Source organism: Coregonus lavaretus (genome assembly GCF_964263955.1).
Source record: "Coregonus lavaretus genome assembly, chromosome: 13".
NCBI classification, from domain to species: domain Eukaryota; kingdom Metazoa; phylum Chordata; class Actinopteri; order Salmoniformes; family Salmonidae; genus Coregonus; species Coregonus lavaretus.
Genome location: NC_140000.1, coordinates 17,323,073 through 17,348,774, shown reverse-complemented (window position 1 = coordinate 17,348,774; position 25,702 = coordinate 17,323,073). Strand labels below are relative to the sequence as shown.

The following is a 25,702-nucleotide window of genomic DNA, read 5'->3' as shown; positions in this document are numbered from 1 at the left end:
AAGTATATAATTTACATAAGTATTAACACCCCTGAGTCAATACATGTTTGAATCACCATTGGCAGTGATTACAGCTGTGTGAGTCTTTCTGGGTAAGATTTGCACACCTGGATTCTACAATATTTGCTCATTATTCTTTTTTAAATTATTCAAGCTCTGTCAAGTTGGTTGTTGATCATGGCTTGTCAGCCATTTTCAAGTCTTACCATAGATTCTCAAGCAGATTTAAGTCAAAACTGTAACTGGGCCACTCAGGAACATTCAATGTCATCTTGGTAAGCAATTTGTCTCCCAGTGTCTGTTGGAAAGCAGACTGAACCAGTTTTTCCTCTAGGAATTTGCCTGTGCTTAGCTCTATTCTGTTTATTTTTATCCTAAAAAAAACTCCCTAGTCATTGCCAATGACAAGCATACCCATAACATGATGCAACCACAACCACCTTGAAAATATGAAGAGTGGTACTTAGTGATGTGTTGTGTTGGATTTGCCCCGAACATAATGCTTTGTATGAAGGACATAAAGTTAATTTCTTTGCCACATTTTTTGTAGTTTTACTTCTAAAAAATAAATAAAAATATGCCAAAACCACTTTCAGTCATGTGCGCATACATTTTTAGAACCCACTACCCTGGCGTTACAAGCACCATGCTCTACCAATTGAGCTACAGAGGACCACTTTAGTGCCTTATTGCAAACAGGATGCATGTTTTGGAATATTTTTTATCCTGTACAAGCTTCCTTCTTCTCACTCTGTCATTTAGGTTAGTACTGTTGAGTAACTACAGTGTTGTTGATCCATCCTCAGTTTTCTCCTATCACAGCCATTCAACTCGAACTATTTTAAAGTCACCATTGGCCTGAGCGGTTCCTTCTTCTCCGGCAACTGAGTTAGAAATGACGCCTGTATCTTTGTAGTGACTGGGTGTATTGATACACCATCCAAAGTGTAATTAATAACTTCACCATGCTCAAAGGGATATTCAATGTCTGCATTTTTTACTCAGCTACCAATAGGTGCTGTTCTTTGCAGGGCATTGGAAAACCTCCCTGGTCTTTGAGGTTGAATCTGTGTTTGAAATTCACTGCTCGACTGAGGGACCTTACATATAATTCTGGGGCGGCAGGTAGCTTAGTGGGTAAGAGCGTTGTGCCAGTAACCGAAAGGTCGCTGGTTCTAATCCCCAAGCCGACTAGGTGAAGAATCTGTCGATGTGCCCTTAAGCAAGGCACTTAACCCTAATTGCTCATGTAAGTCGCTCTGGATAAGAGCGTCTGCTAAATGATGTAAATAACTGTGTGTGGGGTACAGAGATAAGGTAGTGATAAAAAAATAATGTTTGACACTATTATTTCACACTGAGTGAGTCCATGCTTATTGTGTGACTTCAGCAAAGTTATACTCCTGAACTCATTTAGGCTTGCCAGAACAAAGGGGTTGAATAGTTATTGACTCAAGACATTTCAGATTTTCATATTTAATTAATTTCTAAAAATGTCTAAAACATAACTCCACTTTGACATTATGGGGTAGTGTGTAGGCCAGTGACACAAAATCTCAATTTAATCCATTTTAAATTCAGTGTGTAACACCCAAAAAATTGGAGAACGTCAAGGGCTGTGAATGCTTTCTGAAGGCACTGTACTTCTAGCAGTCACACATAGGACTAATGCCTCCAGGTAATATATGCACTGTTACCTCAGACAAAGATGTTCTGATAACAGGGCCAGGACCAGACTTCTAAAACCAGCTGCAGTAACAGTCATTACTAGTCACCATGAGGAACTGTAACAGGCTAGACAAGGTTGTGTGTGTTTCATTCTTAAGAATTGAACAGACAAGTTATGTCAAAACCATAATTGAAGACAAAATCCCCTATATTCCAGCCGACAAGAGGCCTTGTGTAACAGATCATTTTATTTCATTATTTTAGTCAAGTCGACATTAATTCCTCAAAGGAGAGCCAGACAACAGCTCCATGAGTAACACAGAGAGGAGCTGTTTAGTCCAGCTTCACACACAGCCCTCTGTGGTCCATTGGGTTAAAGTAAAGAGAACCACAATGGCGGCATCATCCGGTAATCACCTACACTAGAGGATTCTGGACAGAATACCCCAGAAGTCCTTATAGCCTCTGTATCAAAGCCAAAATGAAAAAATTTCCCAAATGGGGGAGAAATAAATCAACATAAAACATATCATCCAATCGTACAAACATGAGAAATATTAGAAAACTATACACAATTTTTAATGTGCATGACAAAATGTAGCATTACAAACAGTTTCCATCTCACGTAAATATATATAATTTAAGTCCTTGGATCAATTAATATGGTACTCAAAATGTATACAGCATCTACAATTTTCAAAAACATAACATGCCAAAAGTAAAGAGCCAGGTTTCAGGAGTGATGAGATTAAAACTAAAAGAAAAGTAGAATGCTGAAATACTGTGCTTGTGGTCACACACTTAACGGCTCAGCATGAACTGCTGAGCCTATAGCCAGTTTGGGTTTCCTCCACCAATCAAGAGTTCATATCATTTTTAATAAACAATTAAATCAGTTTTCTAGAAGCTGTTCTAAACAAAACATTCTAGAAGCAGTTCTAAAGGTGAGGGGAACCAGAGGAGACAAACATGACCAACAGAAGATCAGAATAAAGCAGCAACAGATAAGTGTGCAAAGACTCAACCATAAGTACAACACCACAGCATATCTGTCAGAAAACACATTATACTGCATTTAATAAATCACCCCTTCCAATTAGTAGGTATTTTTTCCCCCATATAATTTATTACATGTATATATAATATACAGAGCAACTCGAGTTCAACTGAGCATTTTCTATCAACGTCCAATAGCGTTAAGTAAGTCCAATGCATGGTTAACCACCACTGATAAAACAAAAAGACTGCAGGAAAAACAAATAAGTCATGATATCATAATAACTCATGGTGAGATGAAGGAAAAAACAACAACTACAAAAGAACTCTGAGAGCCTGGGTTTTTATTCACCTGGAGATTGTTACAGACAGACACTGCATCACAAAGACGCTAGTCACTGAACCTAACCCATCTGGCCCTGTACTGTGGCTGGCTGGCAGCGCTTCAATAAGGAGCACTCACACAAGCAGAACACTCCTCAACGTTACCCTAACGTTGTCCCAATCCTACCGGAAAGTTGTTACAGATAAGCATAAGCCTGGCTGAACGCTATGCTGACTAATGCAGCAAGTTACATGCAGTGCCATCCAACACTATGTATCTACATTACTGCAGTCAGTTTGATGCAACTGGTGTCCTGAATGTTATTCTAACGTTAATATTGCAGCCAGGGCTAAGCAGTGGAGAGCAGCAGATAATAATAATTACAGTTTTTGACCATCTCTCCCTCAAATGAGCAGAAAGATATTTCAACAGAATAAATAAGATTAGGCATCTCCAGGTCAACCATAGTCCATCTTCAACATAGGAGAGACCCCAGAGAAAGAGATGTGCAGAGAAAGAGATGTGCAGCTGCTTTCCAACTTCAAAAATAATATGTCACTGAAATACACACATCATCATTACCATCATGACACAATGTACATCTTCGAGCGAAAACAGTAGGCCGTCTGTAGCCTAGCGTTCTCTCAGCTCTGGTCAAAAGGTACAACAAGTTAGGAAATGAGCTGATACAGTCACTAAACCTCTTCAGGACACTAGTAGGGATAGTTTTACTTGGACTATCTGGTGAAATCCAGAGAATCCTCAGTCAAATGCTTCATATGTTCATATCTTTTGTTTTCTTTTTGAAGACTGAAGAGGTAGTTTCACATTTAAAAAGGAGATATGGAGGGTGATTGAGACACCAGTGTCGTTGTAATAATAATAATAATAATGTATTATTATAATAATATCACAGAAAATAATTATAATAAAATAAAAATACATTTAGGGAGTAAGACAAAATATCAGCCAACTCTTTCTTTCATATGCCTACCATGTTAGGAGGCTTGCCACTGCACAGACTGTATTGTCTACAACAGAAAGAAACAACCCAAATGCTCCATACAGCTCCAGGAAGCTGGGGACAAGTCTCAAACACTGAGAATGAGCTGTCCTCAGTCAGTCAGTCTTTCAGTCAGTCAGTCTCTCCGTCTCGTGCTCACTCTCTCTCTCCAGATAGGGTGGTGTGGCAGGGCAAGGCTAGCCTTGCAGGAGATGAAGATTTGGAGAGAGAGGTGGAGCTGGTGGGTCCAGTGAGAGAGGAGAGATGGGGTAGTGTCATCAGTTCAGCTCTAAACAGCCCTACGGAGGCTGGAATCTCTGGGGCGGGGGTAGTAGATACTCAGAGGGGTGAAGGTCAAAGGTCAGGGTGTGGTTAGAGCTGGAAGCCCTCCATGGGCCCGTCCTGCTGCTGGAAGATGAACTGGCCTTGGTTCTGGTCCACCTGAGGGGCGATGCTAGCGTCCTCCTCCTCCACACCAAAGTAGTGCTCGATCAGGTCAAAAGCCTTCTGGTAGATCTCCTGGTTTTCATGGCTCTGCAGGAACTCTATCTTGTCCAGACCTGCAGTGGACATTTTTACATTTAGGTAATTTAGCAGATGCTATTATCCAGAGCAACTTACAGTCAGTGCATTCAACTAAGGTAGGTACGACATCCACATATCACAGTCATTGCAAATAAAACTTTCCTCAATAAAGCAGCCATTAGCAAAATCAGTGCTAGTAAGAAAAGCCAGTGGACACACACATGCACACAAATGAATAAATCAGGCCTAGGCATTAGTGACTCACATGACAATACTGAGTCATAACCACTAACTAATGGTGTTTAAATTTGGCAGCATGTGTCCTCACATCTCTTGAGATAAGAACTACAGAGTACACTTTTCCCTTCACAGCAACATATCTACTGCCATCTAGTGGAACAGTGTGTGCATACCACTGGCTAAAGTGTTTATGCATAGCCTAATGACATTTCTCCTTCTCCCTGAAGAGTGCAATCGTTCTCTCTCCCTCCTTACGTCAGTGCATTCCTTATAAATCCACAAGGGGGAGTGTATGAGTGCCCATTTCAGGGAGAAGGTGGCGATACAGAATTAAGCGTACATCCAAGGGTTGATGCCTGTCCCATTATTTTATGGTGTGTGTGTGTATGTGCGCACGTACAGTGGGGGAAAAAAGTATTTAGTCAGCCACCAATTGTGCAAGTTCTCCCACTTAAAAAGATGAGAGAGGCCTGTAATTTTCATCATAGGTACACGTCAACTATGACAGACAAAATTAGAAGAAAAAAATCCAGCAATTCACATTGTAGGATTTTTAATGAATTTATTTGCAAATTATGGTGGAAAATAAGTATTTGGTCACCTACAAACAAGCAAGATTTCTGGCTCTCACAGACCTGTAACTTCTTCTTTAAGAGGCTCCTCTGTCCTCCACTCGTTACCTGTATTAATGGCACCTGTTTGAACTTGTTATCAGTATAAAAGACACCTGTCCACAACCTCAAACAGTCACACTCCAAACTCCACTATGGCCAAGACCAAAGAGCTGTCAAAGGACACCAGAAACAAAATTGTAGACCTGCACCAGGCTGGGAAGACTGAATCTGCAATAGGTAAGCAGCTTGGTTTGAAGAAATCAACTGTGGGAGCAATTATTAGGAAATGGAAGACCTACAAGACCACTGATAATCTCCCTCGATCTGGGGCTCCACGCAAGATCTCACCCCGTGGGGTCAAAATGATCACAAGAACGGTGAGCAAAAATCCCAGAACCACACGGGGGGACCTAGTGAATGACCTGCAGAGAGCTGGGACCAAAGTAACAAAGCCTACCATCAGTAACACACTACGCCGCCAGGGACTCAAATCCTGCAGTGCCAGACGTGTCCCCCTGCTTAAGCCAGTACATGTCCAGGCCCGTCTGAAGTTTGCTAGAGTGCTTAGAAATCTTGCTTGTTTGTAGGTGACCAAATACTTATTTTCCACCATAATTTGCAAATAAATTCATTAAAAATCCTACAATGTGATTTTCTGGATATGTTTTTTTCTCAATTTGTCTGTCATAGTTGACGTGTACCTATGATGAAAATTACAGGCCTCTCATCTTTTTAAGTGGGAGAACTTGCACAATTGGTGGCTGACTAAATACTTTTTTCCCCACTGTATCATACCATAGGCTTCCTCTATAAGGGCACAGTAAGGGTTGATGCCGGTGCCGTTCTGCTTGGCCTCCTGCTCTCCCAGTCTCAGGATGTTCTCCAGGCCGTTCAGAGACACCTGCACTATCTTACTGTCCATCACTGTCAGCAGGTCACACATGGGCTTGATGGTGTTCAGACTAACCAGGTACCTACAGGGACAGCAAGACAGACAGTGTTAGATTGACATTATATTCACATTTGTTCTATTGGTTTAGCAGAGATACGGTCATACAGGCCTGCTACACTAGAACAACTTCTGCCGAGCATGAGACTACTCCCACTCATTTCATGAAATCTTTGTGTAAGCAGCACATCTCCAAAATTTTCAAGAATTCGATGAGCGTTATTACCTGATCTGCTCAGGAGTGCCCCCAGAGGTAGCGTTGGTTATAGCCCACGCTGCTTCCTTCCTGGTGCGGAACTCTGCCTTCTGAAGAATCTCTATCAGGACTGGGAAGATGTTGGCATCTATCACCGTCTGAGGAACAAAGAGAGAGAACAGTGAGATGACATATTATACACACACATCAATAGGTCGTTATCAATAAAACATTATAATAAGGTGCAGAGTGTTCGATTTGGAGACCCCCAGCTGCTCTAAAACCATTGACAACAATGTGCAGTTTTAAAGGTATTGATAAATACATGTTATAACTATTTGGATGTAATATCATAACCTCTTGACGAGCATAGTCAGAACTACACCGTTCCAATTATTCCATGCAAAACAATTGTTCAAAATTAGCTCTATCAGAGTTATACAGCAAGTAACTGCATGCTTTTCATGATCAGTAAACATCCATTGATCATGTAATTTCAGATACGTGAGGGTAGCCTCACAATATCCCTCAATATTGGCCACCATTAAGAGGATGATATTACAACCAGAGTTAACATTTTTTAACAATCCCTTGAAAACGGCATGTAGTTGTCAATGGTTTTAGCGGAGCTGGTGGTCTCCTTGACCCCCAGCAGCCAAATCAAACGCTCTGCACCTTATTGTGACGTTTTATCGCGTTTTAAGTAGACAACTACTTAAAACACTGTGCTACCATCAAGCACGGGTACGCACACACACCTGGATCTGTGCTCTGTTTCCAGCTGTAATGTTAGACACAGTCCAGCAGGCCTCCTTCTTGATGGACTCCTTGGGACTGCTGAGCAGGTGTAATAGGCAGGGCAGCGCCGAGCAGTTCAGAATCACCTGGAACAATCAACACACACACAGTGAAGATTACACACCAGTCCACACACACAGCTAGGACCATGTGAAGGATCAAAACTCCACACACGTCAGGGTGAAGAGAGAGACAAAGCTATAGAGAGGTAGCAAGAAAATAAAAACTAGTTCTACCTGAGTCTGAATGTCATCTCCTGTCACTATGTTGCCCACAGCACGTAGTGCAGGAGAGACCACCTTATAGTCACTGTGCCTGGGGAAGACCAACAACACCACAGTCAGTGTACACCAACATCTCAATTGCTTGCTAGTTTGTTTGTGTTTGTGTGTGTGCGTCTCTAGTAGTCCTTACATGAGTAGCTCCACCAGTCTGCGGCAGACCCCAGAGTCGATGACAGTCTGTATCTTGTCATTGGGTCCGTCAGACAGGTAGGAGAGGGCCCAGCAGGCATCAGCCAACACGTCTGGGTCACTACTGAACAGCAGCCTGGACAGCACACTCAGACAGGGAGACACCTGGGGGAGGAGAAGAGGGAGGGAGAGAGCAGCGAGGGAGAAGAGAATAAGAGAAGAGCGAGGAGGAAGAAAGACAGAAAGAGGGATAATGGTGAAAGGAGAGCTAAGAGAATGGCTTTGGGAGAAATTGGTCAAAATCCAAGAGCGGTTTGTGCATTTGACAGCTGAGATCTGTTGGACTGTTAGAACTGTCGTCTGATTGGGCAGTGTGGGAATCCACCCTATTACCTTGGCGAAGTCTGGAGGGGGGTTCTTCCCTCTACACAAGTTAGACAGAGCCCATACAGCATTTCTAGTTGTGGTGAGACGGTTGGATTTAGCCAGCAGCCTGCGGGGGCAGAGAACAGTTTTCAGTACGCCTTGTTTCTCTGACTGCAATTAAACTGTTAAACCTGACTAATCTGATTATACAATGTATTAGGTAATGGTATTAAACTCAACTTCTCCTTGTTAAAACGACATGGGCCTACAGACTGACAAAACCCTCCACACACACACACACACACACACGTACTGTTGTAGGGAGGGCAGGATGCCACAGTTGAGAACGTAGTCTCTGCACTCCGCGTTATCCCCGGCGATGTTCCCCAGGGCCCACACGGCCTGAAATACACCAATCCCTCGTCACCTCTAACGCAGCAGCCATGCATATTGCCATACCGTAACATTGCAGCTATATTTGCATGCAGCTAGGAGCCATACTATACAGTGCTGCAGCTAGGCTATATTTCCAACAAACAGCAGCACCATATAGAGCTGGGCTTGGGGGGTAATAACATATACTGCTATAGTTATATATCCACACAGCTAGGACCATATAGAGCTGAGATTGCTTAGTATTTAGCTACAGTGAGGGAAAAAAGTATTTGATCCCCTGCTGATTTTGTACATTTGCCCACTGACAAAGAAATGATCAGTCTATAATTTTAATGGTAGGTTTATTTGAACAGTGAGAGACAGAATAACAACAAAATCCAGAAAAACGCATGTCAAAAATGTTATAAATTGATTTGCATTTTAATGAGGGAAATAAGTATTTGACCCCCTCTCAATCAGAAAGATTTCTGGCTCCCAGGTGTCTTTTATACAGGTAACGAGCTGAGATTAGAGCACACTCTTAAAGGGAGTGCTCCTAATCTCAGTTTGTTACCTGTATAAAAGACACCTGTCCACAGAAGCAATCAATCAATCGGATTCCAAACTCTCCACCATGGCCAAGACCAAAGAGCTCTCCAAGGATGTCAGGGACAAGATTGTAGACCTACACAAGGCTGGAATGGGCTACAAGACCATCGCCAAGCAGCTTGGTGAGAAGGTAACAACAGTTGGTGCGATTATTCGCAAATGGAAGAAACACAAAAGAACTGTCAATCTCCCTCGGCCTGGGGCTCCATGCAAGATCTCACCTCGTGGAGTTGCAATGATCATGAGAACGGTGAGGAATCAGCCCAGAACTACACGGGAGGATCTTGTCAATGATCTCAAGCCAGCTGACCCAAAACACACGGTCAAGGCAACAAAGGAGTGGCTCAAGAAGCAGCACATTAAGGTCCTGGAGTGGCCTAGCCAGTCTCCAGATCTTAATCCCATAGGAAATCTGTGGAGGGAGCTGAAGGTTCGAGTTGCCAAACATCAGCCTCGAAACCTTAATGACTTGGAGAAGATCTGCAAAGAGGAGTGGGACAAAATCCCTCCTGAGATGTGTGCAAACCTGGTGGCCAACTACAAGAAACATCTGACCTCTGATTGCCAACAAGGGTTTTGCCACCAAGTACTAAGTCATGTTTTGCAGAGGGGTCAAATACTTATTTCCCTCATTAAAATGCAAATCAATTTATAACATTTTTGACATGCGTTTTTCTGGATTATTTTGTTGTTATTCTATCTCTCACTGTTCAAATAAACCTACCATTACAATTATAGACTGATCATGTCTTTGTCAGTGGGCAAACTTACAAAATCAGCAGGGGATCAAATACTTTTTTCCCTCACTGTATGTAGGGATAAACATTAAACCCATGAGGGGGAGTGAACAAGAGAACACTTCAGGGAGAGGAGTAGAGAATCGGAATGAAGCCATATAGTTTATATTTAGGGAAGGCAAACATAGCTGGTTTACTATTCAGATAGGATCTTCTTGGTGGGACAAATCCCATGACATCTCATTCCAGCTAGCTATCCATGTGACCCATGTGTTAGTGTCCCAACCTGCTGCAACTCTGCCCCCCGGGCCTCAGCCGCCCCCCTACCCAGGCTGTTCAGTCACCTGCTCCTGGACATCCTCGTAGTCCGAGTTGAGCAGCTCGATGAAGATGGGCACTGCTCCTGTCTCGATAACCACCTTGGTGTGCAGGAAGGTCCCCGAGGCAATGTTGGTCAGGGCCCAGGCTGCCTCAAACTGTGTCACACACACAGGCATTTCACAACACGGTCACATGTGGAGCATAGTATAAGCCCTCACAGACAGATACACAGGCTGAAGAGTTATGACTGACTGAGTGCCATAAAAAGTCAGAGGAAAGTTCACTAATAAAGGTATTTTGGCAGGGAGCAATACAATGCAGATGTCATGCAGACTGACTAATACCAACAGGATGTGCTATGATATTACAGAATCTGACTTCACATCATATATTTCAACAGCTTGCTGTTAGTGTCATTGTGTGTAGTGAATACATTTTACGATTTCTAACAGACCAAACCAATAATTCCCAGCACATCGAACTAACAGACCCAGCCACCTGACTCACCTGAAGAGTGCAGTTCTCACTCCTCTTGAGGAACTCCACAAACTTATTGACGACCCCTGGGGTGAGGATGACCTCATCGATGGGAGGGTTGGGCTCTGATGAGAGAGAAGAGAGCATGACAATGACATCACCCTACTAGCTTAAACACATCCTGGTTCATGGCTGAAAACATGTGATGCCGAAACATTCCAATACGGTGTGGATGGAATAGCATCACGTCTAATCAAGGCACAAACAATCCACATTTGTTGTTGAGAAAACATACTATACAAGACCAAACTATGTGTCCGTCCCAAATGGCACCCTATTCCCTATATAAAAAGTAGTGCACTAAATAGGGAATTGGTTCCCATCGGGGACGCATCCAAGATCATACAGATCGCATGAGCCCTGCATTGGGATTGTTATGTATTGCATGATTCACACAGACCTTTGGAGAGTAATTTCCTGAATTTCTGTGTGGCGATCAGCTGCTGGTCTGGATCCTCAGAGAAGATCATCTGGATCATGTCTGGAGTTATGACACCTTCCTACAAACACACACAAGTCAACATACATAAAGACATGAATGTCTTACAAAACCATGTACTCTGACACTATACACACACATATTGCAGGGCATGCGATGTAGAACTACACCTGACAGGTTTATCACGTAAACTGCACATGGATCTAATGACCTTCATCTAGTTTTAATCACAGATTGATTTGAAAACCAAAAACGTCTGTTTCCCCCAACATTCTTTTTACTTCTTTTATGGAGTAATGGCATTGTCTTTCAACAGATAGCTAGTCCCTCTGTGCATAGTGTAGACCATGAGAGTAAGACAATGGGACAATAGGAGTAATGGTCACTTACACCTGAGACTGGTGCAGTGGAGCTGATGTCAGGGTCCTGGATAGGGCATTCCAACATGGACTCATCGCCCGAGGGCACACACACATTCCTCCTCTTGAACAGCTGGGGGAAGAGGGAGCGATAAGTGTTAGCAGGTCACCACACAAACAAACCAAACAACTATAACAGGTAATACAAAAATTACTCATATTTGGAGAAGATTTACCATTCAAAGGCATTTACATGTTCAAATTGGATGAGATTAGGTTTGTCTCCACAGAATTGAGAGTAGCTGATTCAGTGGTCCAGGTGTAAGAACTAGAAGCACCCTACCTGCTCTTCTCTCTTCTGTTTGCGGAGTTGGATCCCCTCCTCCTCTCTCCTCCGGCGCATCTCCTGTGGGTTCAGCGCTTTGTTCTTGTAACTCTTCATTCGGTCATTCCCTGGGCTTGCCATCTCGTCTGGGGAAATAAGGGTTAACATAATGTTATCCTAAAAGATCAAATATACAAACTTGTGAATTTACAGAAGACACAACCAGCCAAACTTGACTGACTAGTTAGCTAATGTTGTTGTTCACATAGGCGCTAATGGAAATTCAAATAAATTAAATCACTCTCGATGTGAATTTGGATTTGTTGGCCAAAAGGTGGTTTGAGACAAACCCTGCCATGCGTATCTTCACACGAAAACAGCAGTTGGGGTGACAGTTTGACAGCTGATGAAGAAGACTGGTGATCAAAGCAACACAATACCAAATGTTTCGAGCTTGCTGTCATCATAATATCATCAACGTTAGATTAGGCAGGCTAAAACTAAGATAGCGTTTGATGATCTCAGCTGTTAGTAATCTCTGTGTTAACTAACTAGAATCAAAGAATGCCATTCCTAGCTAGCAAGTTAGCTAGCAAGTTAGCTAGCTAGATAAAGATGACAAGCGCATCAGCTAGCTAATTAGCTAGCTAATGAATGTTAGCTAACATTAGCCACTGTCTTGTTGACAGCTTCACATTGACATTGTTTGTTGTATTTTCTGGGGGAATCAGTCGTCTTCAAGGCTGGATATCTCCAATCGCAAGAAACCGGTTTCCTCTCTAACTAGTAACGTTAGTACAGTACGGCCTAGCACAGTGGTTCCAAACCAGCGGTACTACCTAGGAACCCTGCCGGGGGGGGGGGTCCTTGGCCAATCCACAGGAGGTACCTGAGACCATAGGCTTACTGGTAAAATGCACATGATGGGGTACTTCATGGGTACTCCGGCCAGAGAAAAATCCAGTTGGTGGTACAGTAACCAAAAAAGGTTGGGAACCACTGGCCTAGCACACAGCAAATAGTAGTAGCATGCTGGCTAATAAATGATAGGTGCTAATTAAATTAAATTACATGGTGTTCAAAAACCTTCTAAAGTATTCGTATCGTTAGCAAAATAATACTTCAAATCAGCTGTAAAACCAATTATAATAGGCAATGGTAGCTAAAACTGCCATTATTAGACCCAAATCACAGCTTTTTAAGAGATTGATCTTGCTAATAACACAGCTAGCGTTCGCAAGCTAGATAGCTAGCTCCTTCACACCCCTGTCCCCTCTTGTTTAGCAACCATCATCATGCCAAGTTATCCGATAATTCGTGATTTAAAAAAGAAAACGACAATAAAAAGGTTGTGACGATTGTATTGCTCTTACCCATTTAAGATGAATAATGTCAGAAACGCCTAGGTGTAGCTAGGTATTATTAGTTCCTTTACGCAACCTCCCGAGTCCAGCTGAGAGCAATATGGCGTCTTGTATCGCTTAAAAATTTCCCAGTAACCCTCCTTGGATCAACAACCAGAGACGTCAAATCCATCAGTTCAAACCGCAGCCTTGCGCCGACTCTTTTTCAACTGGGCCAGTAGAGACAAACGTTGTTAGCTAGCATTGCTAAGCTGACATTTGAAGGAAAAGTGAAACAGAAACACATTTCTTTTGAAAGTAGTCACATAAGTCAAGCAATAGTACGGCACATCGTTCATATTCTTGAAATCGGTGAGTAACATGATGGTTAGCTAGCTAACTTTTAGCGTTCGTGAAGTCACGTTTTAGCCCATAGCCTGACATGTTGACTAGTAGCCAAATTCAGAATTAACAATGCTAGCTGAGTTCGAATTTGGCTAGCTATCTTGGCTGACAAGATGGGAATTGCGCTGTTACATCTTGGCTGACAAAGATGGGAATTGCGTTGTTTCGTTATTGGGTACATTTGGTGTACAGTGGATTGATATCCTTCCAGTTAAATCCTCTTTATATACTGACAAATAATGTTATCTTATTTTCATGTGTTAGTGTGACAGCTAAACACCAGAAACAACAAGCCATGCTGACGTGTGAGATCTGTGGCGAGGAATTGGTGTTGGAGGAGGACATGAAGACCCATCTCCTCCTGAGCCACCTGGAGAATGACATGGGCTGCCCCCTCTGTTCCCTTTCCAGAGTCTCCTACGACGAACTCCACTTCCACATCAATACAGCACACAAAGAGAAACAGGACCATGACGGAGCAGAGGGTAGAGGTGGTCACAGTCTTGTCAGGCCCAGCTCAATGCCTATTCCCACCACCACAACCACCATAGTGGACAGTCACTGCAAACAAGCCATTGGTTTGTCTAGGTCTGAGGGTTCTGAAGGAGGAGTAGCCAATGGGAACAGGTTTGACACCATTGGAGGAGGGGTCTCACTCAGGACATCCAATAGCACACTGGTGTCTAAGGAGCTAATGACTGTAACCCCCACGCCTCCAGGGTACACAGCTTTTAGTGGGGGGGAGTCCAGTGGAGGGCGAGCAGTGGCCGTTGTTGGACCCACCTCATCAGTGTCTACAGGCTTTCTGATATCAGCTCAGGACTCCAGTAGGCCTACTAGCAGACACTGTCATGCTGAGGAGTCTTTGGGAGTGGGATCCGCAGAGCACACCAAAGTCAAACAGAAGCGTTTCTCCTCCCCACTTAAAGGTTGATTTAAGTGTGTTCGAAATGTTTGTTTATTCAACATGTTGTTACATCTGTACTGACTAATATACGTTGGTTTGTTGTACTGACAGATATTGGTTTGTTGTACTGAGTGATATTAGTTGTTTTTTTGTACTGATAGCCCATTGATGAACTGTCATTGCATCCAATTAACAGTCCATGCTATCTGGCGCTTGCGGGCAATGTGTAAACGTCGGTACGCTCTGCCTCACTTAAATCAATTGTTGATTGCAACACGTTTTTGTAAACCTCATCAGTTTGTTTTTTGTACTGACTGATATTAGGCCTAGTTGGTTGGTTGTACCTAAGAGGGAGGCCCAACTAGGCGGAAAATCTGTCTCCCTCCAGCAGGTGGCGTTTTTTCGTTGTTTCGCCCACCAAGCAAGGTCAATGAGAGTGTCCAAGTTGGTCAACAAAAAAATGTATGGCTTATCTGCTACGTGAGGTTTATTTGATCTAATAGAAGTTTTGTAATGCTTAAGTTGTTACGAGTATACTGATATAAGTAGGACACATGACATCTTTGTCACTTGAGAAAAAACACACTGTCTGGAGACGGCTATGCATATTCATGGCATGAGGCTATCTGGAGATGGCAATGCATATTCATGGTATGAGGCTAGTAGCATCTCACTCCATTGGATACAGGCGGTTGACTTCAACAACCCTCATCAAATATTCAAAAAAGGATTACAATAATCCACCAATCCAAAGAAAAGATAGGCAGGAGCTAGACAACCTGCCTAATAAATTACAAAGACAAGACCCGAATGAATGACAAACACATAAGACACCTAAGAAGGCACCTGCACGTTAATAGCCATAAAAGATGGAGACCAGTTTAAGATAAATACTGTTTAAGATCTATCCTACTCCTGGGAAACAAACAATAACAACATTCCTATTAAGAAGGCATCATAAATTAGTCATTTACACTCATTAAAATGCCTCATGGCTGTGGGTAAAAATGGCCTTCTGAACTGCTCTGTGGAGCTTCTGGGTAGGATGAACCTGCTACCGAAGCTTCTCCTGTGCTGCATTCGAGTGCTGTGTGGAGTGGGTTGAAAAACTCCTCGCTAAGGATTGCATTAGTCTTGTCAACATCCTGTGTCTCATTGTTATGTACTGTGTGTCTGTTGTAGAGAAGCAGTTTCCCTGTCCTATGTGTGCTCTGGTCTGCACCGATGCCTTCATCCTACAGGAACATGTTGAATTGCACCTGCTAGAAGAGAGCACAGTTGAAGGTATAGTATCTACAGTTCAGAACATATAGACTGCACAGACCATACTGTTACTGTACAAACCAGCACTCATGACAGTCTGAGTCTACACAGTTCAGCACAGACAGAACATGGTGCCCAATCCATTGTGTAAAGTCTCTGACATCTGTATCTGTCTTTTCAGAGGCTGTCCTGGGGGCCACATCATCAACCGAGGCAGCATCACCCTCATCCAGCAACAGCTCAGGTTCGTCTCATGTCTTTCATCATAGGAACAAATATAGTTCAACCAAACAAAGGAAGGAGAAGCCTGCCTATGTCTGATCCACAGAGGTTAAGACTCTCGGTCTGCTCTCTCTCTGCTCAGTTCTAGTATTCCCCCAAAAAGCAAAATGACCTTGCAAGAGAGGTTTTATCTCAACAAGAATAACCTGGATAAATAATGATTAAATAAAAATCCCCCGTAGCTATCCCCGTTAACCACTGTGTGTGTCGATGACCTCGTCCTCAGGTGGGAAGAGTTATGAGTGTCCCATGTGTTCTGTGGTGTGTGGCGACTGCTACTCCCTACAGGAACATGTGGAGCTGCATCTTGACTATGGCACAGCCACTAGTGCAGGTATGGCTTGATTTAAACAATCATATGTTATGGGAACAGAGGTTTCATTGGGATTTTGTAACTGATGCCTGGGGGAAAATATACCAAAAATGTGTTTCTTAACCCTTTACACTTGTGGGAATTGTCCTATATGGATAGGGCTAAATTGAAGTTTCTTAAGGAATAAATATGAAAAGCATATGAATAACCATGGTAGCAATTGAAAGGGATCAGTTTGGAGATTATGGGGAAATTATTAGACCAAAGGTGAGGACACAACAGTTCACAAGACTGAATCAAAACATTACACTGTTGTTTGTATGTGCATTTTACATTTACTGTACTTTTCGCTGCATTTGTTGATAACGAAATCTGAAAATACATTATAAGAATATTCCTGGAAAATGTGGGGTAGGTGCAACATAAGAAAAAATAAATACAAGAGTTTGAGTGAGCGGACTAACTGGTGTCTCCAAGTGGCCACACACCTCTCCAAAGTGTGCACAGTTCTTAAGTCATTTCAATGCACTTTTATGACTCAAAGAAAAGTCTACAACTATAAGGTACTTTTTTTTAGCTCTCCTAGCTGTGCTATTGAGGAACTAGAGCAAGCACACTTGTAGTTATGTTTGGAACACAGCCCAGCGTCCCGCCATCACACAATTACTGTTGTTGTTTACACAATCCCAAAATTGTTCGTTATAAATCGCAATCTGGGTCAGATGGGCATCATTTGAAAGCCTTTTGCCAACTTGACTAGCTAAGTTATAAAATACAATATTACAGTGATAGGTTTTCACAATGCAATTCAGAGAAACGGATGATAATTTTGATGCGTATAGAAATAAGTCATTAAAGTGCATTCAGGTGCGTGTGCCGCAGCAACTTTTCTTCACAATAAACAAACATGGGCTCATTCTGTTCAGAACAACCCAGGGTATTACGCCATGACATCTTGTAACTGCACATCAAACATAGTGATCATAAATGTTGACACTGTATATGACACAAGTTTTATGATTTGGATATGTGAAGTGCACATTTGGAATCGGGTGTTTGGCTTGCTTGTATGACATCAAAGCAATATTTATTATAATCCTCAACATCTCATCTTTCAAAATACATTGAGTCCTCTTAATTTACAGCATTTCCCTCACTCAGACAACAAAATATTTGCAAAAGTTGCCCAATTAGCGGGAGGTATGGGAACAACTTCTTGTCACGCGAGATGCTCATGTTCAGAACGGCTGTATGGAAAAACCCATACGGCTCTGTGAAGCGCAGAGCCAGAGCTCTGACATCATGTATAGCATGTTACTGTACAGCCACTGCGTTCCAATTTAGGCATTTATTAGTGCCCAAATCTGCTATTTTCAACCTGTATATGGGTACGAGTGTAAAGGGTTAATAATAAATCTATTTAGTTCCCACTTTATGCTTCCAACACGTTTTATCTCCTGCTTAGATGTAGCCATGTTATGACAATGTTATGACTGTTATTATACCATAAACATGTAAACACAGGGTCTCGGTAGAGATAGAGAATGGTGTAGTACCCCGTATTTGATTTGCAGATGCACTTTATTGCCAGCCAGCTCCTAAAGTTGCAAAATCATTATGTGTAATTTGTCCTTTGTGTGTCCGGTTTTGAACGATGAATTTCCCTCTGGGGACTATGAAGTTTGAACTGAACCGAACGGAACTTCTACAACCTGCTAGCATATGCCGCTGAGCTCATACATGCAGCTGTCCTCACATCTGTTGTGTGTGTACAGGGTTGATTCCCATGGTGTATTAGAGAGAGGGAATTGTGACTGACGCTGTGTTGCTGTGTGTGTTGCAGTGAGCCCTGGCTCAGACCTGAGGCTGGCCAGAGGACTGCAGGAGAGGAGGAAGGAGCAGGAGGCCAAGCGGGAGGCAGAGGAGTTCAAGAAGCTGCAGGTTCTTATAAAGCACAACCATAATAACCCTGGAGTAGTGGATTTGACTTTGCTGCATGATGCACAATATGACGTGTGTCTGTGCTTTGTCACATGGCTTATGTAGGGAGTGTATGTGGTTTATTTGTGTCTCTGCACGTCAGCATAATTGAAAGTATACGTGTGTCTGCTCATGTATGCTGAGTGTGGTGGTGACCTCACCCCGACCCCTTGCTGTGTGTGTGTGTGTGTGTGTGTGTGTGTGTGTGTGTGTGTGTGTGTGTGTTTAGAGGCAGTTTGGTGTGGACGGGAGGGGGGGCTACCGCAGACAGATGGAGAGGACCATGGAGAAAGCCGTGTCTCGAGGTGTCATGGTGCCTGCTGACTTCCACAACAAGAGAGCAGAGATGATGGAGGCTCTGGCCTCAGGGGTCGACGATGGCAGGACCAGAACGCAGGGTGTGTGTGTGTGTGTGTGTGTGTGTGTGTGTGTGTGTGTGTGTGGGTGTGTGTGTGAGATTCAGTTTCTTATCCGGATCTTGACTAACATAGCTCCCTCATTATTTGCTCTGTTCTCAAACTGAGTTGTTCAGATCACATCATGTTATCTGTTTATACAGCTGTCTAGCTACAACCTACATCTCTGGCGTTACTCAGAGACACACTCAGGAAATGAACCCCCCCCCCCCCCCCCCTTCTCTCTTTGTCATTCTCTTAGTTTATTGTATTCCCCTCATTCTGTCAGGCGTGCTGGATGCTCTGTATGTTTACTACCAGAGGGAGGCCAGAGACTGTGTCCACGTGTGGCTGAGTGCTGAAACAGACCACTACTGCTCGTCAGAGGGGGATAAGGGCTGGGGATGTGGCTACAGAAACTTCCAGATGCTCCTGTCCTCTCTGCAAAGAATGGAGCCCTACACTACCTGTCTCTCGGGTACACACAGACAGAAACACATATTCCAAAACATCACATTCTACAATTGTTTACCATTCTCTCAAACCCAGTAGCTGTCTGGATCGCTTAATGAAACGGTTGAATGCAGCCCTCTCAAAAAGCCTTTCCACCATGTAATCTCCTAAACTAACTTTCTCTCTTAAATCTTCTATCGATGGCATGTTTTCCTTGAGGGCTCAGTACCCAGCATCCCCCAGGTGCAGGTGTTGATAGAAGGGGCGTGGCGGGAGGGGTTAGACCCACAGGGCGCAACCCAATTTAACCAGCGACTACAGGGCACACGGGCCTGGATAGGAGCTACGGAGATCTACGCTCTCTGCACCTCCCTCAGAGTCAGGTTAGAGCTCAGAGAGTCACATACTACACGTATTAGAACATAACACATTTGTGTAGCCAGCTACATTTGAATTAGATACACCTGAATGGACACACACACAGGGAGTTTACAAAATAAAAAGTAACACCTGCTCTTTCCGTGACATAGACTGACCAGGTGAATCCAGGTGAAAGCTATGATCCCTTATTGATGTCACTTGTTAAATCCACTTCAATCAGTTTAGATGAAGGGGAGGAGGCAGGTTAAAGAAGGATTTTTCAGCTATGAGACAATTGAGACATGGATTGTGTATGTGTGCCATTCAGAGAGTGAATGGGCAAGACAAAACATTGAAGTGCCTTTGAATGGGGTATGGTAGAAGGTGCCAGGCGCACCGGTGTGTGTCAAGAATTGCAACGCTGCTGGGTTTTTCACACTAAACAGTTTCCCGTATGTATTAAGAATGGTCCACTACCCAGACATCTAGCCAACTTGACACAACTGTGGGAAGCATTGGAGTCAACATGGGCCAGCATCCCTGTGGAACGCTTTTCGACACCTTGTAGAGTCCATGCCCTGACGAATTGAGGGGAGGGGGGGTACTCAATATTAGGAAGGTGTTCCGAGTCACTATAGAATGTACATGGTTGAAAATGGAGTCTGTTTTCAGTCAGTTACCTCTAACCTGTGTCCCCACAGTGCCCGTGTTCTAGACTTCCACCAGCCCACAGGCCCAGGGGACACTCACCCCCGCCTCTTTGACTGGGTGAAGCAGTACTTCTCTCAGACTGCCACCAGAGGTGTCAGACTACCGCCCCGGGTGGTGCAGACCACACAGCCGCCCCTCTACCTCCAGCACCAAGGTAGTCTTAACATGGGTTTAGTGGATTGGATGGAATAGGTGATGATGTGGGTTACACGTTTATGGCGTGTGTCTATTTTATGTTTGCTTGTTTGTCTTTTAGTGCTGAGTGATTAGTTCTTTTTGAGGTCGGTTCTGTTTCGGTTTGGTTATTTAAAAAATAATCACGGTTTTCAATTTCGGTTTCAATATTATTATTTTACATTAAATTCACTATACATTATGTGGGTTGTATGCTGTAACAACAATACAACAATAAAAGTCCCATGATGGTAGTGACTGTCCATTACTGCTTATCACTTATTAACCATCATTTATTCACAGTTACTTTACTTTAATAAAATATTTCAGTTGTGTAAATTACATTTTGTTTTATTTGATGACTTTATTATTTCATTCCAAGTCATCTCATCTCTATAGAGCTGCTAACTGCTGTCTGACAAAATCACTATTTTAGTAGTTCTTCAACTACTATGACTGCTGAATACCAACTATCAATCACTTAGATAATGTATTTTCAGGTAGAGATACCTTTCGAAGCAACTGCTTTCTATCCCTCTCGATGCACGTGCTCCACACAGACTGGACAAGTAGGGGGGCGCGCAATGGATTATAGTCATTGTAGTTAATTACCATGTCTGCTCCACACAGACTGGACAAGTAGGGGGGCGCGCAATGGATTATAGTCATTGTAGTTAATTACCATGTCTGCTCCACACAGACTGGACAAGTAGGGGGGTGCGCAATGGATTATAGTCATTGTAGTTAATTACCATGTCTGCTCCACACAGACTGGACAAGTAGGGGGGTGCGCAATGGATTATAGTCATTGTAGTTAATTACCATGTCTGCTCCACACAGACTGGACAAGTAGGGGGGTGCGCAATGGATTATAGTCATTGTAGTTAATTACCACGTTTTCTGCACTAAACTATGTAGAATATTGGCCTGTTGGAAACTTCAACTCCCTACTACATCGCACAGTTTGGGCTTGATCTGATTTATCCCTAGAGAAACTGCACATCGAGCTCACAGAACAAAAACTAATGAAATGGAATTAAAATAATTGAATCTATGTTGGTCAATTAGTTGATTTAAAAACAGAAAAATAACAGACATTTTGGTTAATCGCGCAGTACTAGTGTGTTTGAGGGAGATTTGTTTGTTTATTTTGTCTGAGTGTGTACATCTGGTGTCTGTGTTATCTCTAAAGCCGCGTTCACATTGACAGTTTGAAGTGACTCAAATCCTATTTATTTGCATATCCGAATCGAATCTATTATTTTTCCTACAGTCTGAACTGCCAAAAAGCACATGGAATCTGATATTTCAAGCCACATTTCAAACCACCTTCATAGGTGTTTTGAAGTCAGATACAAATCTGATTCCCGGCCATGTGACAGATTTATTTGCACTCAAGTGGTTTTTAGAGTGTTATTTGGCATATCTTGTTGCTTGCTAGCTACTCTGTTGACAGTTTGACAAGAACATGTGGTAGCTAACTTGCTTGTTAATTGTTTAACAAGCAAGTGAGTTAATTCTAGCACATTCACAAACAAATTAGTGAATGTGCTAGAACGCTAAACAGCTACCTAGCCAGCTAGTTGACTGTTGTGGCTAGCCAAAAGATTCATTTTTAAAGTTGGATCATCTTATCTTTTGAGGCTTTAAAAGTGTTCTTACACTATGATTTTGAACATTCAAAGCAACTGGGGAAACGTCAATGGCAGGCATTGTTGTCACCATAGCTTGCTACATAACTTCTGAGTGATAGGAAGCACGAGCACCACCACCAATCAATCACCCTACACCACTGTGCACACACCCGTCATTACTATGACAACCAGCGTAGACAGGTCAGCAAATGACTGCTGTCTGATCACACACAAATCTGATTTGTTAACTTGTAACTTGCTGTATGGACAGTCAGTAGTTCAAAATGGATTTGAAAAACAAAACTGATTTCAGCATTAAGGGATTTAGTGTGAACAAGGCTTTAGTGTGTTTCCTCCATGTCTTCTATCGACATCCTCAGGCCATAGCCGCTCTATAGTAGGAGTGGAACAGAAGAAGAATGGCAGCCTGTGCCTGTTGCTCCTGGACCCTGGCTGTTCACCTGGAGATGTGAGGAAACTGCTGAGCCAAGATGGCTCCACTGTTACCACAGCTGTCCGCCGCATGAGGAAGAGTCCTGGCAACCTGAAACATAGGCAGTACCAGGTGGTGGCTGTAGAGGGCGTGCTCTCCCCCGAGGAGAAACGGGTGAGTAAATGGCTCTAAACTGCATACAGGTACAGTATTTGGTCATCTGGATGGTGTTCCGTATGGGTAAAACCATTTGAAACTAAGTGAAACAGAGAGATTGTACCTGAAATTCTCCAATAAGAGCACAGGTTTTGCCTTTCAGTTGAAAAGCGTTTTGCTACGATGTGCCCTACTGAACACAATCCTGAACTGAACTGGGAATCAACTATTCGATTTCGATATTGATTTGTTTTTTGTTTGTCAGACCCGCATTCTCAACTCAAGAACACTGCGAGCCGAGAGGATCCCTTGATGCTGGAATGCAGTTGTCGCCTTCATTTTACTGTGACTGTAAATGTAATATCTAACTGCCAAAAACATTTTATGTTGAATTTTCTTTGACATTTTATTAAGGGAATAAATTATGTATTTTAACGTTGCCTTTTTCTCTGTTCTGTTCAAATCCTCAACCTATTCCTGAGTGTAGAATTGGGACCTTGTAGCAGTCGTAAGGGCACACAAGTGTAGCGTCGTTGAGCTCTGCAATCAACATGTCCACTCTGAGAATGAGAGTGGAAAATGTATTAATATATTTATTGAACTACCAGAAATGACTGTTAAAAAAAAACACACAGAAAACGGAGTGCATCCATGGAGAGACGCACCTGGTGCATCTTCGCCCCACACTGTCTTTCACTAGAAGTAGGAATAGGCCAGCCCCTCATGTACTGTCAAATCAGAAAACAAGACCAAGTAGTTCTCCCCTTTCTCAAACATGAGTCATAGGTTACATGGGGAGACATAGAGACCACTGATGATTTAGTGTTGAGTCAGACACTTTAACCCTCTGTCCTGTTCCAATTGAGGAGGAACATACCGCAGGCGCAGCTTTTGTCTTCTTACAGTATCTGGGGGCCGGGGCCCTCTGGGTACGTGCAGCTTCACACACACACACAGACACACACACACACACACACACACACACACACACACAGACACACACACACAGACACAGACACACACACCAACCACTGCAAAACTATCAGTTTCTCTGGTTTTACTATTTATAGGTATGTGTTTGGGTAAAAATAACATTTTTGTTTTATTCTATAAACTACTGATAACATTTCTCCCAAATTCCAAATAAAAATTGTCATTTAGAGCATTTATTTGCAGAAAATGACAACTGGTCAAAATAATAAAAAAGATGCAGTGTTGTCAGACCTCGAATAATGCAAAGAAAATAAGTTCATGTTCATTTTGAAACAACACAATAGTAATGTTTTAACTTAGGAAGAGTTCAGAAATCAATATTTGGTGGAATAACCCTGATTTTTCAATCACAGCTTTCATGCGTCTTAGCATGCTCTCCACCAGTCTTTCACATTGATGTTGGGTGACTTTATGCCACTCCTGGCGCACAAATGTGTTTGATGGCTTGTGACCATCTATCTTCCTCTTGATTGGGCTGGCCATGACAGGGTCTTGATCTGGTGGTCCTCCATCCACAAATTGATTGACCTGGCTGTGTGGCATGGCGCATTGTCCTGCTGGAAAAAAACAATCCTCAGAGTTGGAACAATGTCAGAGCAAAAGGAAGCAAGTTTTCTTCCAGGACAACCTTGTACGTGGCTTGATTCATGCGTCCTTCACAAAGACAAATCTGCCCGATTCCAGCCTTGCTGAAGCACCCCCAGATCATCACTGATCCTCCACCAAATTTCACAGTGGGTGCGAGACACTGGCTTGTAGGCCTCTCCAGGTCTCTGTCTAACCATTAGACGACCAGGTGTTGGGCAAAGCTGAAAATTGGACTCATCAGAGAAGATTACCTTACTCCAGTCCTCTACGGTCCAATCCTTATGGTATTTTGCAAACCTCAGCCTGGCTCTTCTTTGCTTCTCATTGATGAAGGGCTTTTTTCTAGCTTTGCACGACTTCAGCCCTGCCCCTAGGAGCCTGTTTCGAACTGTCCTCGCCGTGCACTTCACCCCAGCTGCCGTTTGCCATTCTTTTTGTAGGTCACTTGATGTCATCCTACGGTTGTTGAGTGACATTCGAATGAGTTGGCGGTCATCCCGGTCAGTAGAGTGTCGTTTTCGCCCTCTGCCGGTCTGTAGCTTTGTTGTCCCCAATGTCTGCTGCTTGACCTTGTTCTTATGAACCGCCATCTTTGACATTTTAAGGATGGAAGCAACCTGACGCTCACTGTATCACTCTGCCAGTAAAGCCAGAATTGAACCCTTCTTTTCCTCACTCAAAACTTTCCTTTTCAACTCTTTTGGCATGGTCAATAGTTATTTTTGGATAAATATTGCTTTTGAGGTACTATTAGCACTGTTTTTGCCATCCAGCTGGTCCTATTGCAAGCAGATAGTGATGACCATAGCAGTGGTTTTTATACGTTTGCTTGTTAAATAAGATTTGGTTCTTGTGATCACCTAATCAGTACCTAATTCAGTAGAATGAGGTGTGCCTGTGTTGGAATTCAACAGACACTGGAATGGAATGGCTGTCATACATGTAGAGATGCTGATTTAAGAAAAGTTTGCAGTGGTCTCTTAATTTTTCCCACAGCTGTGTGTGTGTATATGTATATATATATATGTATATATATATGTATATGTATATATATATATATATATATATATATATATATATATATATATATATATATATATATATATATATATACACACATGACACACACCCTTACTCACACCCTCCTGGCAAGCAACCTGGCAACACATCACTGCTATGAGAACAGGACAGATACTTTTTTTCGCGGGTGAAAAGGACATTCTGTAATACAGATTATTCCCAGGCCACTGACTGGAATGTTCTAATTACTATTGAACTGGTAGGACTGCGGTCTGTGGGTTGTTTGGAGAAACTCTTCTCTGGTACATTCTTTCCTCCAAGCCTCTGTCCTGACTACTGTCCATGCCCTCTCAGCAGTGTGACAGCTCACTGATAACTGTGTGGATTGCGGCTATGCATGTCCTTATCAATTCTACAGAGAATAAATATATATTGTATAGATACATATTGGACATATAGTACTGTCATATTAGAGAAATTGCACAAACTGGTGGAAG

At 42.8% G+C, this 25,702-nt stretch overlaps 2 protein-coding genes across 2 annotated transcripts; one reads left to right on the top strand and one right to left on the bottom strand.

Annotated features, from left to right (window-relative positions):
• Window positions 1–1,896: 1,896 nt before the first annotated feature.
• LOC311140416 (importin subunit alpha-6) lies at window positions 1,897–13,259 on the bottom strand. Its single transcript, XM_084175457.1, has 14 exons — window positions 13,169–13,259; window positions 11,814–11,941; window positions 11,502–11,603; window positions 11,073–11,172; window positions 10,643–10,737; window positions 10,159–10,290; window positions 8,407–8,495; window positions 8,121–8,220; window positions 7,729–7,892; window positions 7,551–7,629; window positions 7,275–7,400; window positions 6,547–6,674; window positions 6,167–6,345; window positions 1,897–4,552 (listed from the first exon to the last, which is right to left on the bottom strand). The coding sequence occupies exons 1-14, from the start codon at window positions 13,170–13,172 to the stop codon at window positions 4,365–4,367; spliced, it is 1,614 nt and encodes a 537-aa protein (XP_084031583.1). The 5' UTR covers window positions 13,173–13,259; the 3' UTR covers window positions 1,897–4,364.
• Window positions 13,260–13,358: 99 nt separating this feature from the next.
• On the top strand, window positions 13,359–23,044 carry LOC311140415 (zinc finger-containing ubiquitin peptidase 1-like). Its single transcript, XM_084175456.1, has 12 exons — window positions 13,359–13,510; window positions 13,808–14,472; window positions 15,633–15,734; window positions 15,895–15,957; window positions 16,222–16,329; window positions 18,152–18,249; window positions 18,518–18,686; window positions 18,973–19,161; window positions 19,363–19,519; window positions 20,198–20,361; window positions 22,396–22,622; window positions 22,870–23,044. Exons 2-12 carry the CDS (start codon window positions 13,839–13,841, stop codon window positions 22,915–22,917), a joined length of 1,959 nt encoding a protein of 652 aa, XP_084031582.1. The 5' UTR covers window positions 13,359–13,510; window positions 13,808–13,838; the 3' UTR covers window positions 22,918–23,044.
• The last annotated feature ends 2,658 nt before the right edge of the window (window positions 23,045–25,702 follow it).

What these genes read in the sequence shown, in the direction of transcription:
- LOC311140416 (XM_084175457.1), bottom strand. An exon ending in ACGAGGATGTCCAGGAGCAG is followed by an intron (nt 8,496 to 10,158) that starts GTGACTGAACAG and finishes GGTGTATTTCAG; the next exon opens with GCCGTGTGGGCCCTGGGGAA. An exon ending in GAGATGACATTCAGACTCAG is followed by an intron (nt 7,401 to 7,550) that starts GTAGAACTAGTT and finishes TGATTGTTCCAG; the next exon opens with GTGATTCTGAACTGCTCGGC.
- LOC311140415 (XM_084175456.1), top strand. Translation starts at nt 13,839, where the DNA reads ATGCTGACGTGTGAGATCTGTGGCGAGGAATTGGTGTTGGAGGAGGAC. An exon ending in CTCATCCAGCAACAGCTCAG is followed by an intron (nt 15,958 to 16,221) that starts GTTCGTCTCATG and finishes CCTCGTCCTCAG; the next exon opens with GTGGGAAGAGTTATGAGTGT. An exon ending in TCTCCCCCGAGGAGAAACGG is followed by an intron (nt 22,623 to 22,869) that starts GTGAGTAAATGG and finishes TTTGTTTGTCAG; the next exon opens with ACCCGCATTCTCAACTCAAG.